Raw genomic sequence first — 15207 nt, 5'->3', positions numbered from 1 at the left:
AGATTGTGAAAGCCACCTGAAATGAAACGGTGCCTCCCTATGCTCTGGCTACTTTCCTTGGAAGCCCGATTCCATGCAGGTGTTCAAATCTGAGTTACCTAGGCAATGGCCCCAGAAGAGCTGTGGGTCCATAGTATTCTATTTCCAACATTTCGTATCTTTAAGCTTTTAGTTATCTCCACATTTCCCATTAACCCCAGGGGAGGCTTCAGTCAGCTTGTTTTGAACACAGTATCTTTTATAAAGGGCTTTATAATACTGTCTTTAAGTCCAAACCAGCAAGTGAAGGCATAGGGCATCTCCCTCCCTCCTCCCTTTCTTCCTCCCCCACTTCCTCTTTTCCCTGTCTTCCTTCCTTGTCTTCCTTTCTTCTGTGTTTCCTACTTTAAAAAAAAAAAGAATGAGTTTCCTTCTGCAAAATCTTGGGATCAGGAACAAGACTAAATCCTGGAGTAATAGAGAACTTTCTGGTTCTACAGGGAGTCCTAGCAGAGTTAGAAATACCACCCAATGCATGAAATAGAGCTCAGAAAAAAATAGAGGGATGATGCACCAGCATGAAGGTTGTTTAACAAAGAGCCCTAAAAACTGAGAACAAATAACAGGAGTTACTTTCTAACACGTGGGCTGAGGAAAAATCTGTGTTGTAAATGTGTATATTTGGAAAATGCTATTTTGAAAAGGCAAAATTCTTAGTTAATTCTTTTTTTGTTGTTGTGATAAGAACACTCAACACATCTACCCTCATCAAATTTTCAAGTGCACTATACAGTGTTGTTAGCTATATGAACTATGTTGTGTGGCAGATCGCTAGAACCTATTCACCTTGCTTGACTGAAACCTATACCCACTGAATGCTGAGTATGTCCAGCAATCCCTGTAACAAGGGATGAAAGATTACTCCAGACTTTTCTGTGAAAGAGAGGAGAAGGCAAGGGGATCAACACTCAGAGATGAAGACCCTTTGCTCTTCTTTGCTCCCACTCTTATTGGTCCTTCAGGGTAATCACAGATCCTTATCATTGTTTCTCAAGCACGTGATGTGTGACAAGTGGTTTTACAGGAACTAGGAGGCTCTGTTTACTGAAAGATACAATATGCTAAGGAGTGCGTTCCATGAGTTCTGCTAAAGACAGCCTAAGGGACCATGTTTACAGCTCTTAGATCACACAGCAGCTGGTTGGGCTTCTTGGTTTGGGAAGCTTCTTGGTTTGGGAAGGCAACTCCCCGAGGCATTCCAGTGGCAGGGTGGTCTGGCAGGCCTTGGCATTCCAAAGGCCTGCGTACGCCCTTCTCCAAAACCTTCCCCGCCCTCAGCAGCCTCTGTGTGACATTTTAGCAAGCCAGGTATTATGGCTGATTTCATGCCCTACATTAACTCCAACAGTTGAACAACTCCCCATTTCCTTCTTTCCATAGCCCTCAGCAACCACTATTCTCCTCTCTGCTTCTATGAGTTTGGCTCTTTTGGGTATCTCATTCAAGTGGAATGTGCAGTATTTGTCCTTCTGTGACTGGATTATTTCCCTTAGCATAGTGTCTTCCAGGGTCATGTATGCTATTGCATATGGCAGCATTTCCTTCTTTTTAAGGCTTAATAATATTTTATTTGTAACATTTATATAAATAAATTATTTATTTATTTATAGTAATAAACAATATATTTATCTTATTTTAATTAATATTTTTATTAAAATAACAATATTTTAAGGCTTAATAATATTTAATAATATATTAAGTATTTAATATAATATTTATTATTAGGGCTTAACAATATTTAATAATAAATAAAATGTATGTATGTATGTATGTATGTATTTGAGAGCAAGTGGAGGGAGGGGCAGAGGAAGAGAGGGAATCTTAAGCAGGCTCCACGCCCAGTGTAGAGCCCCATTCGGGGCTCCAACTCATGACCCTGAGATCATGAACTGAGCCAAAATCAAGAGCCAGATGTTTAACCAACTGAGCCACCCAGGTGCCCCTTTTAAAATGAATGAATGAATGAATAAATGAGTTTTTTTAGAGAGAGAGAAGGCTTAATATTCTCTTCGACATATGTACCACATTTTCTTTGTCCATTCATCGATGGACATTTAGGTGGTTCCCCATCTTGTGAATGGTGCTGCAATAAACACAAACGTGCACACAAACAAGCAAAAGGAAAAAAATGAGAGAGATTGAGAGAGAGAGTGAGAAATCAAGAAAAGGACTCTTAATTATAGAGAGCCAACTGATGGTTACCAGAGGGGAGGGGGATGAAATAGCTGATGGGGATTAAGGAGGGTCCTTGTGATGCACAGAATGTTGTATGGAAGTGTTGAATTACTCTATTGTACACTTGAAACTCGTATTACGCTGTACGTTAACTAACTGGAATTAAAATAAAACCTTAAAAAACATAAATATGCACATATGTCTTTGAGATCCCGATTCCAATTCTTTTGGATATATACTCAGAAGTTGGATTACTAGATAAGATGGTAATTATACTTTTAATACTTTGAGGAATGTCCTCACTATTTTCCACAGCTACTGTACCATTTCCCATTCCCACCAGCAGTGTGCAGAAGTTTCCAGTTTCTCTATATCCTTGCCAACACTTGACTTCTTTTTGTTTTGAGAGGGATGAGGTGGTACCTCATTGTGGTTTTGAGCTACATTTCCCTGATGATTACTGATGTTGAGCAACTTTCGTTTCTTCTTCTCCTTCTTCTCCCTCTTCTTCTTCTTCTTCTTCTTCTTCTTCTTCTTCTTCTTCTTCTTCTTCTTCTTCTCTTCCTCCTCCTTCTTTTTATAAAGTTTTATTTATTTATTTGACAGGCATAGAGAGAGAGAGAATGAGGAGAGCACAGCAGGGAGAGTGGGAGAGGGAGAAACAGGCTCCCTGCTGAGCAGGGAGCCTGATACCGATACCAGGCTTGATCCCAGGATCCTGGAATCATGAACTGTGCAAAAAGGAAAGGGAGATGCTTAACTGACTTAGCCATCCAGGTGCCCCACTGAGCACCTTTTGGTATACCTACTGGCCATTTAAAAAATATATTTATTTATTAGAGAGAGAGAGAGAGAGAGCATGAGTAGGCAGGGGGCAGAGAGAGAGAGAGAGAGAGAGCACATGAGTAGGCAGAGGGGCAGAGGGAGAGGGAGAGAGAATTCTCAAGCAGACTCTCTTCCCAGCATGGATCCTGACGTGTGGCTCAGTCCCCGGACCCTGAGATCATGACTTGAACCCAAATCAAGAGTCAGATGCTCAACCTACTGAGCCACCCAGACACCCCTTCCTAGTGATCATTAGTATGTCTTCCTCAGAGAAATATCTATTCAAGTCCTTTAACCATTTTTTAAAAAAGATTTTATTTATTTATTTGACAGATAGAGATCACAGGTAGGCAGAGAGGCAGGCAGAAAGAGAGAGGAGGAAGCAGGCTCCCCGCCGAGCAGAGAGCCCAATGTGGGGCTCGATCCCAGGACCCCGAGATCATGACCTGAGCTGAAGGCAGAGGCTTTAACCCACTGAGCCACCCAGGCACCCCCCTTTAGCCATTTTTTAAATGGGTTATTTGTTTTATTTCTATTGAGTTGTAGAAGTTCCATATATATTTTAGACATTAACCCCTTATGTCATATAGGGTTTGCAAATATTTTCTCCCATTCTGTAGGTTGCCTTTTCACTCTGTTGCTTGTTTCCTTTGCCTCACAGAGCTTTTTAATTTGATGGAGTCCCATTTGTCTATTTTGCCTTGTGGATTGCATTTTTGGTGTCATATCCAAGAAATCACTACCAAGACGACTTTCTGCTATTGCCTTCTAGGAATTTTATAGTCTTAGCTCTTACACATTTAGATCTTTGATTCATTTTGAATTAATTTTTGTATACAGTGTAAAATAAAGGTCCAATTTCATCCTTTTTCATGTTCATATCCAGTTTTCCCAACACCATTTATTGAAGAGACTGTCTTTTCCCCTTTTTGTATTCCTGGCTCCATTTTCTTTGTTTTTTTAAATGATTATACTTATTTATTTATTTGACAGAGAGACACAATGAGAGAGGGAACACAAACAGGGGAAGTGGGAGAGGGAGAAGCAGGCTTCCTGCTAAGCAGGGAGAAGCAGGCTTCCTGCTAAGCAGGGAGCCTGATGTGGGGCTCGATCCCAGGACCGTGGGATCATGACCCCAGTTAAAGCCAGATGCTTAACGACTGAGCCACCCAGGAGTCCCAGCTCTGTTTTTGATGATCACTCGACTATAGGCGTGTGTGTTTATTTTTAAGTTCTTTATTCTGTTACATTGAGCTATATGTCTGTTCTAATGTCAGTACCATAATTTTTTATTACTATTGTTTTGTAATATATTTTGATAGCAGGAATTATGATATGTTCAGCTTGTTCTTCTTTCTCAGGATCGCTTTGTCTGTTCGGGGTCTTCTGTGGTTCCATATGAATTTTAGACATTTTTTCTATTTCTGTAAAAAAATGCCATTGGGATTTTGATGGCAGTAATATCAAATCTATAGATTACTTTGGATAGTATGGATATTTTGGTAAGGTTAAGTCTTCAAATCAATGAGCTGGGAATGTCTTTCCATTTACTTGTGTCTTCTTATTTTCTTTCATTGACATTTTGTGGCTTTCAGTGTATAAATCTTTCACCTCTTCAGTTAAATTTATTCTTAAGTACTTTATTGTTGATGCATTTGTGAACGGGATTTTCTTAATTTCATTTTGGATATTCCTTGTTAGTGTATAGAAATGCAACTGATCGTTGTATGCTGATTTTTTCCCTGAAACTTTATCTAGATTGTTAATCAGTTCTAATGTGTTTGTGTGTGTAGGCTTTCGGGTTTTTCACATATAAGATCATGCAATCTAGGGCCCAACATAATTAACTTCTTTTCCAATTTTGATGACTTTAATTTCTTTTCCTTGCCTAACCGTTCTGGCTAGGGGTTCCAGTCCTATGTTGAATAGGAGTGGTGAGGGTGGGCATCACTATCTTATTCCTGACCTTAGATGAAAAGCTTTCAGTTTTTCACCATTGAGTCTGTCGTTAGCTGTAGCTTGTCATATATGGTCTTTATTATATTTAGGTATATTCCTTCTATACCTAGTTTGTTGAGAGTTTTTATTCATGAGAGGGTGTTGAATTTTGTCAAATGATTTTTCTGTACTGATTGAGATGATGATGTGATTTTTATCCTTCATTTATCCTTCATTCATTTTATCATTCATTCTGTTAATGTTGTGTGTCAAAATATTTAGGTATTTTGAAATATTTAGGTATTTTGAACCATCCTTGCATCCCAAGGATAAATCTCCTTTGATCATGTGTATGATCCTTTTAATGTTGAAAGCAAAGTTTTTAGAACTTGAGATGTGTAGGCATTGTGCTTAGGAGGAATAACCTGGATTATAACATAAAAATGTCAGCCTTACATCTAGAATAGAGAGCTAATCACTTTGATTTGAGGAACACCAAAAGTCCCTTCGTTTTTCAACTCCAAAAGTGGTCTCTCCTCGTTTGCCTACCTGCACTGATGTTCGAAATTGAAATTATACTATTGGAGATTAATTCCTGTGGCATAAACTTTTCTTGACACCCTATTAAAAAGGAAACACCATTGTTTGGGAAGGAATATGGGAAATTTCAAATATTAATCTTTTACAAATCACTGGAAATTATATGAAAAGCTTCTTTTTTCTAGAGTTGTTTTTCTTTCCATTAATAGGGAGGGTGGAGAGAGTCAGACCAGAAGTTTGAAGACCGGGGTGCCTGGGTGGCTCAGTTGTTAAGCGTCTGCCTTCAGCTCAGGTCATGATCCCAGGTTTCTGGGATTGAGCCCCACATCAGGCTCTCTGCTCTGTGGGAAGCCTGCTTCTCCCTCTCCCACTCCCCCTACTTGTGTTCCCTCTCTCACTGTGTGTGTCTCTCTCTCAAATAAAATATTTAAAAAAAAGTTTGAAGACAAATTACATACTAGATGATTGTGACGAAGATAGTTCCTGAACAAGGCCTTAAATAGAGCCTACTCAGGAACATAGTAATATAAAACATTTCATTTGTGCTCCATTTCTCTCATTCACTATTTATTCAGCAAGATTTTGTTGAGTACCTATTATGTGTCAGTTACTGTGCAGGGCACTGGACATAAAATGGTGAGAAAAGCAAGCAGGGAAGGTACAAATTTTACCTTGCATGTGAACTCTGTTGGTAGACATTATTGTCCTCTTACTTCTGGTGTACCCAGTTGCATTTCTTGGTGAAATTTCAGGCCTTGTATTTCCCCACTTTTGTAGTTTCAGGGATAGCACAAACCAGGATCTCAAAGGATACGTCTTAACAATGAAGATAAGATAATGAGTGGTTTTAGGAACCCAGACTTTTTCCATGTAGCATAACTCCAGCATTTGATCTGATTGTATGGGGGGGTGGGGGTCACACTTCACACTGTAGGTGTTTGATAGAGGATTCTAGACCAATATTTTAAAACAATCAGGAACTGGATCTGCCAGATAGAAGTAAGTACAAACCACTTGCAGAAATACAACACTAGTGAAAAACTAATTAGAACAGCAAAGGCTAGAGAATGTTGAATGAATTCGGAAAGCAGTTTAACAGGAGCAGAGGTTTAATAAAGTCACTGCCTGAAAGATGTACAGAATCCCAGGATCAATGCATATGAGAGAGGAAAGGGACTTGCAGATCCTCTAGTCCAGCTGAGGGGAAAAAAACGAGAGAGATAGAGAGGAGGAATGAAAACTTCAATGTCACGTGGCAAGTCAGCGGCAGAACTGGGTTCAGGACTCAGGCCTCCTGATTCCGCATGGAGTCCTCTTTTTAAACAGCAAGGAAGAACTAGTATTTATTTAAAGAAAAGTGTGTGCTCAGCATTCTATCTTATTTAATCCCTCACTTCAAAATCATTAAATTAAATTTACCTCCAATTCACTGGTGAGGAAATTGAGAATCAGAACTAACATTCCACATCTGCACTCCCAAAATTTCCATTCTCAAAGACTAGGATTAGCTCTATATAGAATACAGTGTGACTGGTACCTCCCAAGCCCAGTAAAAAGAGCTGTTCCACGACTGGGCTTCAACAGTAGAGGCAAATTCCTTCTGGTTGGATAATGAATGTGTTTGCTCCTCCCAGTTTACTCTTCCCCCAACCCCTCATTCTGTAATTTGTTCTTTCATGGGGGGACTAAGGGAATTTTTAAAACCACAAGTGAATTAGTCAAACTTGATGTGTGTAGCAAAGAAGGTATAATAATGGTCTCTGTAACTTCACAGATTAGGGGCAGTCAACAGTCTATCTGTTTTACTGCTTAATCAACTGGGGTACAAATCCCCATTCTACCACAGTGTGCCCTCAGGCAAGTTCCTTGTCCTTTCTGAGCCTCTGTTTCATCATCTGTAAGTGTAGGTCACAATAATACCTGCCTCAAAGACTATGGTGAATTTTTTCTGTCTGACTGAGTTTTGACGAGAAGATAACACATGAGTTTAGCCCAGTGTTTGAGTCATAGCAAGAACTCAATAAATATTTGTCTTTGTTAACTGAATGCTAGTTTCTGGCTTAAATATAGTACTTATGGGAGAGAACTCACAAAACTGGGTGTGTTTGTGGGAGAAGAGGCAGTTGGTTGGCCACTTTTCCCTGTTGCTTGTGGACAGGACTCTTCCCCATATAGAGTTACCCTCTCTATTATCTACTCCTAGTGGTTGAAAGAGCAAGGTCCTCTAAGGACAGAGATATCATCTAGTTCAATAACCTCATCACAATAAAGACCAAATATAGGAACCTCTTCCAAGCTACCCAGAGAGTACCCTTGCTCCCAAATTTTGCCATGACAGATAAAAGAGTGGGGTTGGGGGAGAGTGGGAAGAGAAGCATGTGAGCTCCTTAGAGCTCAGCTTGTAGTGTTGGGCTGGGAGCTTTTTGAAGGCGAAGTCTACATCTCATAACTCATCCACTGTGAATCTCACCCTCATGCCTTCAACACGGTCAGCAAACAGAATAAATCTATTTGGGGGAATGGAGATTGGGGTTAGATTACTCTGAAGGTCTGCAAATAGATTTGAGGAACTTATGGATATAATCAGTCCAGAACCACCTTTTTACTTCCTCCAAAGTAAAGTTGGAAGTTTTCATTCTCCATCATATATACCCTTCAGCTTCTGGCTCATGCTGTTTTGAAACATCTCCTCCCTAAGTACTTCTTGACCCTCATTTTAACCCAATTTCGCCTGTTTACAAATGTTGAGGTATACTATTGTGGTAGGTCTTTAAGATCCTGAATGTGTGCCCCTGGCTGGTCTCTTGAGGAGTCAGACTTTCCCATAAAATTAGGAATGAGACTCAAGATAATAACCAACAAGACTGGCATAGGCAGAATTGTTGCTGGTAATGAACCACCAGTTGAGCTTGACTGGTACACACCAGCACTAATTATCAGCCCTGAAAAGAGCCATGCCATTATTTTGATCTTTGGATGGAATTAAAAATTCACTAAGGATTTCCCTCATTAATACTTCCCCCCCACCAAGCAATTCATTCTACTTATGCCTGGTGAGGTTATTACCGACCTTGGATCATCCTTAATGTTTTATGAATTCATTTCACAAATATTTATTTGATAGCTACTATGCTGGGAACTTGACTAGGCATGAGGACCATGAAGAAGACCTTTAGAAGTTCCCAATCCAGTGGGCTCTGTTCCCCATAGGGAGTTTCCTTCATTATTGCTCATTGTTTGTGGTTGGAAGTATGAGGTCCCATAAATGTAGAGATATCCAATGGTATCCATGCCAAAATGTAGACCAGAAGTAGGGGCAATTTATAAATCACAGTGACATCTTCCTTAATGGGTATGAGGCACAGATGGAAAAAACAATGAACTCAGTCTGAAGGTGTTAACTAGGGCTGCACAGAGGAGGGAACACTTCAAGTGGATCTTAAAGGTAAAGTTCATCAGAACCCAGGAGTAGAATGTGAAAGGCAGGAAGGGAGGGGAATTTCAGACATAAGGAATGGCATTTTACAAATCCTATGCCCGATAGGCTAAGTGATGAATGTCTGCAGGAAATTTACTGCAGCATCAAGTGAAAACAGCGGGAGATGAGGGTATAAAGGCAAGGGCTAGACGGAGAAACCCTTTGCATGTATCACCTTGAAAGGGTGACTCCACTTCACTAATTCCCATTCATTTTTGACTCACTGTGGTCCCCTTAACTGGCAGCCTTACTCTGAATCCAAATCCAATGGGCAGCTCCTTTTCTATCTTTAGCTTGCTTGACTTCTCACGGGAGTGTGAGATGGGATAAACATTTTTTATCCCCCAAGCTTCAGCTCCCTTGGATTGTAAGATACCACCCTGTCTCTTGGATTTTGCTGATTCCCTGGCCTTGCCATTTAAGTTTTCATTATGACCTCTTTCCTCTCTGCCTGACCTTTAAGTGACATGAATTCTCAGGGCTGTATTCTGTTCTTTACCTCACAACTCTCTTTTGTCAATCTTCCACATGTATTTAATTATTCTCTATCAATTGATCACACTCATATTTCTCTCTCTGGCTCAGCTTTCTATGATGAGATCCAGTGTGTCAAATTGTCCTGAGTATTGCCACTTGTATGTTCTACAGGCTTTATGAGTTCACCATGTCTAATGGAATGCATTATATTTTCACCACCTTCCTCCAGTGTTCCCTATCTCAAAGACTTGTATCATTTTCCAACCAGTTGCCTAGGTCTGAAAAGCTCAGAATCATCTGGGGGTCCTTTTTCTCCCTGCCTTCTCCATCCTGTCAGTCACCAAGCTGTTGTCGGTTCTACTTTCTTAATCTCTTTGATATTTTCTAATCTTTGTGGAATTCCTCTCCATTCTTCTATATCTTCATGACCCCTCTCTTGGTCTGTCATCATTTCCAATATGGAATTAATACAACAGCTTTGAACCTGGAAGTCCCCAGTCTTAACCCCTTTCCAGCCTGTTCATCACACTGCTATTTGAACAATCTTCTAAAAATGGAAATCTGATTATGCCATTTCTCTGCCTAAAATTATTGTTTACAGGATTAAATCTAAAAACCTGTGAATGGCATATAAGACTCTTGGTGACCTGGCCCTTGCCTTAGCTGCCATCATAGATTTGAACAAAACAAATGCATTGGAATTCTGAGTATCTAACATATCCTCTTCTTTAAAAATAATTTTTAGGGGTGCCTGGTCTGGGTGGCTCAGTTGGTTGTGTCTGACTTTGGCTCAAGTCATGATCTCAGGGTCCTGGGATCGAGCTCTGAGACCAGCTCCCTGCTCACTGGGGTATCTGCTTGTCCTTCTCCCTCTGCCCTTGTCCCCACTCGTGTCCTTTCTGTTTCTCTCTCAATTAAATAAATAGAATCTTTAAAAAAACAAAAAATTTTCTTAAAAAAAAAAACCTTTGTGTCTTACTATATGCTGTTCCTTCTGCCTGGAAGGTGCTTAGTACCATCACCCTCATAACCCCATTAACCTGGCTAACCTTTCTTTCAGTACTCAAGTTGGAGGGACTGTCTCTTCTCTCTCCTCACCTCCCCCTGAAATCAGAGTTTGGGTGATCCTCTCTATTTTCCTCTGCTGATCTACATAAAATCATACAATTTTTTAAATTCTGCATTGCCATTATGGGTTTATATCTGTGTCTCTCTCCAAAAGGCATTAGGGTGGAGATAAATGAGCACATTTTAAACTGTAGAAGTGATAATGATAATAATATCACTAATATAATGCTAACAACATATGCTTGCTGTATGTTTATCCACATAATCCTCACAACGTTGTGAAGTGGGTAGCTGTTGCCAACGTTGAACAGGATTCGGTAATAGATTGAATGTGGGGGCAGAGATGAAGGAAGAGCATCAGCTGACTAGCAGGTTTCTGCCTGGAGCAAGGGGCCAAACGGTGGGTGGAGGTGCCATCTATTGAGACAAGGAGTACAGAAGTGCGCGAAGGAGAGGCGTTTTTGGTCAAGGTGGTTTGGGAACTGCCATTCTTTTATAATCAGTCTTTCCAGAAGCTTCAGGAATAAGGCAAGTAATGAATTTCTCCCTCCTATTGACAGGCATTTGGAAACACAACGGTCCGTCTCAGGAAAGCAGACTAACCTTCAGACATTTCCTCACTAGTTTGCTGGAAGCAGGAGGGCTATGTTTTGGGCACCATGGCCTTCTTCTCACCTTATGCTCTGGTGTGCGGCTCCCAGAAGACAGCAAAAACACCATGGCCTTGCAGCCTTCAAGCTCCTATGGTGCTCGTGCCTCCTGGCCCTCCCGTGCATCCCACAGTGGGTGTGGGCGCCCCTTTACAAGATAGGGGTAGTGGGCCCTTGGACTTGCGACCCATTGTTCTCAAAGGCTCTGCCTGAGGTTGCTGCTGGCTTAGCCATTGAGCGCTTCAACAGGGACCCATCGTTTGACGCGGGTTGCTCTTTTGAATACGTGATTCTCAATGAAGACTGCCAGACCGCCAGGGCCCTTTGCGGTTTCATTGTTCACCACCAGATGGCCTCGGGATTCACTGGCCCTGTCAACCCCGGCAACTGCGAGGCCGCCTCGCTCCTGGGAAACAGTTGGAACAAAGGGCTTTTCTCTTGGGCTTGTGTGAATTACGAATTAGACAATAAAATCAGCCACCCGACCTTTTCTCGGACACTCCCTTCTCCGGGCCGGGTGCTGGTAACTGTCATGAGATACTTCCAGTGGGCTCACGCCGGAGTCATCTCCTAGATGAAGACATTGGGTGCACACCGCCAATCAAATACCAAGCGCTCTGCAGAGCCGGGGCCTACCGGTAGGGGTCGTCCTGAGCTCAGGACAAGACAGCCGCAGCATTCGGACAGCGCTCCTGCGAATCGATTCGCCAGGCTGACAGAATTCTCAGTGAGCGCTTTCTCCCCGCTGAGGTTTAAACGTGGCTTCCGGGGAAGGGGTGGGGGGTTGCTGGGAATAGGACAATTTCCAAAAGGTTTCTTACCCTCGCACCCTAGGAGAGCACATCAGGCATCCGCCCTCTTGCACTCACACTCAGGCTCCAAGACTGTTCAGCTTCAAGGGAGCCTGTTTGATGAACGAAATAAAGGTACAAAGTGGTTATAAATGCCATTGGGTCCCAGTGCCTACTCTCAGCATCAAGAACAACGGGAGCCACACACCTTCCACACCTGTAGGACCCCAGTAGTTTGAGATCAGCCAAAGAAGGGTGTTTTTCTGGCTCTGTTTTGGCCCATTCTTGCCACCTGCTTCATCACCTTTCACTTGGAACCTGTCTTCTCTGGACTCCACAATATACACTTCCCTTCTGTCCTCTGCACTCACCTCCCTTGCCCCCCCAAAACAGGGCTTATCTTTTCATGTGCCATTCCCAGGGACCTAGCTGATAAATAAAAGTATATTAAAATGAGGAGTCAGCCCAGATTTTAACCTTTCCCCTTCCAAGAGAAGGTTGATGTTGAAGGTGATTCTTGCAGAGACCATGGACAAAACCTGAAGTAAAGGGCAGACCCCAGCAAAGCTACTGTCACCAGACCTAGCTGAGGTGGTTTGGGGGAAGAAGAGCCGTTCCTGGTCCTCTGGAATCCAGTGTCTCTTACTTACTTTTATTGCAGGCCCTTGTGGCACTTGCTTTCGATATTTTCTATTCCAGTTTTTTTAGAACTAGATTTTTTTTCCTGGAAAGTGTCAGTGATTTGTGGGAACACGGCTCATTTCACTATTGCAAGCCACTCCATTGCTTGAGAATGAACGGAGGGCTCAGAAACTACTTGTCAAATTGATGACTGCTAGGATTAGTCCTGGTCCCAGTCATTTCCTTAAGATAACAATGGGTTTGTTAGAGAATGGTCAGGGTTAGCCTGGCCGATAAACAGAAGCCCATTATAAGTTTCAAGTGTCACCAGTATTTGGACCTTCATTACGATCATTATGGGAAGATGAGGGCAAGAAGTTTTAGTTCCTGGAACTACAGTTGTCTGCTTCCAGCTCCAGTCTACAAGATCCTTTAATGTTAAGCAATCAGTGTGGCTTTGATTACTTCATAATAGAGATTGATACTTTCAAAGCAGAGCACAGAATTATTTTGAGAGATATAAAACCATTTCCAGGGAGGAGTCATGCCAGAAACAGGCTCACAGATTTAGTATAACTTTAGAATATGTTACAAATCTTCACGAAGTCCAGTGTCTCCTGCAAGCTTACATTCCATGAGGGATTCGCATCCCACCCATTCTAAATAGTATACTCTTTGAAATGACAATTTGGCCTCTACCATGAAATGTTAAATAAATCCAGGCCCTGAAACTCTTTGGGCTGAGAGAAGTTAGGATTGAGTGCTCACCACCCACACGTCCTTTGAGGCAGAGAGATAGCAAATGTACATATTATGGCCCTACTCTTTGAGATTCATTCCTGTAGGTCGATGGTTCTCACTCTACACACTAGAATTACCTGGACATCTTTTCTAAACAACTGGTGCCAGAACGCTACATCCAGAGGTTTTGGTGGTCTCCAATGAGGCCGAAGCAGAGGTATTTTCAGTATCCTCCCAGGTGCATGTAAAATGTAGCCAGGGTTAAGAACCACTGCTTTTGGGGCACCTGGGTGGCTCAGTCGGTTAGGTGTTTGCCTTCGGCTCTGGTCATAATCTCAGGGTCCCGGGATTAAGCCCCACATCTGGCTCTCCGCTCAGCCTTGAGTCCGCAACCTTTCCCTCTGTGATCTCTCTTGCTTTCCCTCTCTCTCGAATGAATAAATAAAATCTAAAAAAAAAAAAAGAACCACTGCTTTAAGTTAATGAAAATGCAAATAAATGTTCCTTACTTTAAGTTGACTTTAATATAACGTTGTTTAATATAATATTACTTTAATATAACATTGTTTAATCAGACTTTTTTCTTCATAACAGTATACAGCAGCCTGTTACAGGAATGGAAGTTTTAAGATTGGGGAGGGGGACGCCTAGAGAGGAAATTCTGTGGTTATGGAGTAGAGGCCGACCCTGGGTATGGAGGACAGCAACGGGAAGTGAAGTAGAGACTCAGGAAGGGAGAGAAAAGGCAGCAAAGACCAAGCTCGGCCCTGCAGGATTTTGCTTCTTGTTTTGGACAAAACACAGACTCAGATGGGGCAGGTCCGGAACTCTGTGACAGGAATCAGAATGTGGGTAGGGGTGGGGAGCAGGGAAACTGAGCTATCAGTTGGGCTGCGGCCTGGGTATGACCTCTGACAGTATGGAGTATCCAAAGGTGTGTAGAACTCACATTTGGTACAGCCATTTGGTGGCATCTGAGGGCGCGACAAAGCGGTGAGTGGGGTGTGATGCTAGAAGTCACGGAAGGGGAGTGAGTCAAAGTAAGATAGGCTTGTTGTCAGGTGAGAGCTGTGCCCCAGCCAGTAGAAGCATGAGAAGTAGGATCCGGATTATGAACATAAATAGACTACCAGGACTTGAACCAAGCAGCCTGGGGTACAGGGCCCATTTCTGGTCCCATCAGAAAGTGAGAGATCCGCTGAGAAACTGAGTCAATGACTATGGACTGGAGCAACAGGGCCATGAGAAAGGTTACAACAAACAAAGCACAGCATATACTAGATCAAATCTCTGGCTCATTTTTCTAGTCCCTCTTATCTGGTGGGACCGAAACTGCTGAAGTATTCCTAGCTGTTATCTATCTTGATGGAAAAGGCACTAAGCTTTCGGTGGGAGCTCCTCTGAGCCTTGCCTTCCCTATTCCGCTGGATATGAGGCTCTTCCTTACACAGTGGGTCCCCACCCGAACCTTCACAGAAGGACATTTTGTGATGTACAAAATACGGTGGAAATGGATCCTGTCCTTTGGAGAGGCCCAGCAATATCGGGCAGTAATAAAAATGGGAAAAAGATGGGTTTGGTCCAATCTGCTCACAGTAACAGTGATTCCAGCCCCACATGGTGGTGGTAGTGAGGAACAGTGGCAGGGAGGCAGGGAAGAGAAAGGGAGTCTACTGCGGACTGGTGTGTGGCTTCTCATTTCTGTAAATTTAGGTTTCCAATTAAAAATATCACTGTCACCTGGCTGGAGTCAGAAGAACCATCTTTCTCAGAAAGGGGTCTAAATGGTGCTTACACAATACTGAGACAGTGCTAACATTTAACAGTAAAGATGATAATAACAATAATAATGGCCATGGGCTCT

At 42.2% G+C, this 15207-nt stretch overlaps 1 protein-coding gene across 1 annotated transcript in view; it reads left to right on the top strand.

Moving 5' to 3' along the window:
- Positions 1-11185: 11185 nt before the first annotated feature.
- GUCY2F (guanylate cyclase 2F, retinal) overlaps positions 11186-15207 on the top strand; it is an 86344-nt gene continuing 82322 nt past the window's right edge. The window contains 3 exon segments of the mRNA XM_032837144.1: positions 11186-11772; positions 11774-11885; positions 11887-11917. Of these exon segments, the coding sequence (XP_032693035.1) occupies positions 11186-11772; positions 11774-11885; positions 11887-11917 (730 nt within the window).

The sequence above is a fragment of the Lontra canadensis genome, unplaced genomic scaffold (genome assembly GCF_010015895.1).
Source record: "Lontra canadensis isolate GAN:19392208 unplaced genomic scaffold, GSC_riverotter_1.0 scaffold96, whole genome shotgun sequence".
Taxonomy (NCBI): Eukaryota; Metazoa; Chordata; class Mammalia; order Carnivora; family Mustelidae; genus Lontra; species Lontra canadensis.
The sequence above is the reverse complement of the archived record's forward strand: the minus strand, read 5'-3'. Positions and strand labels throughout refer to the sequence as shown.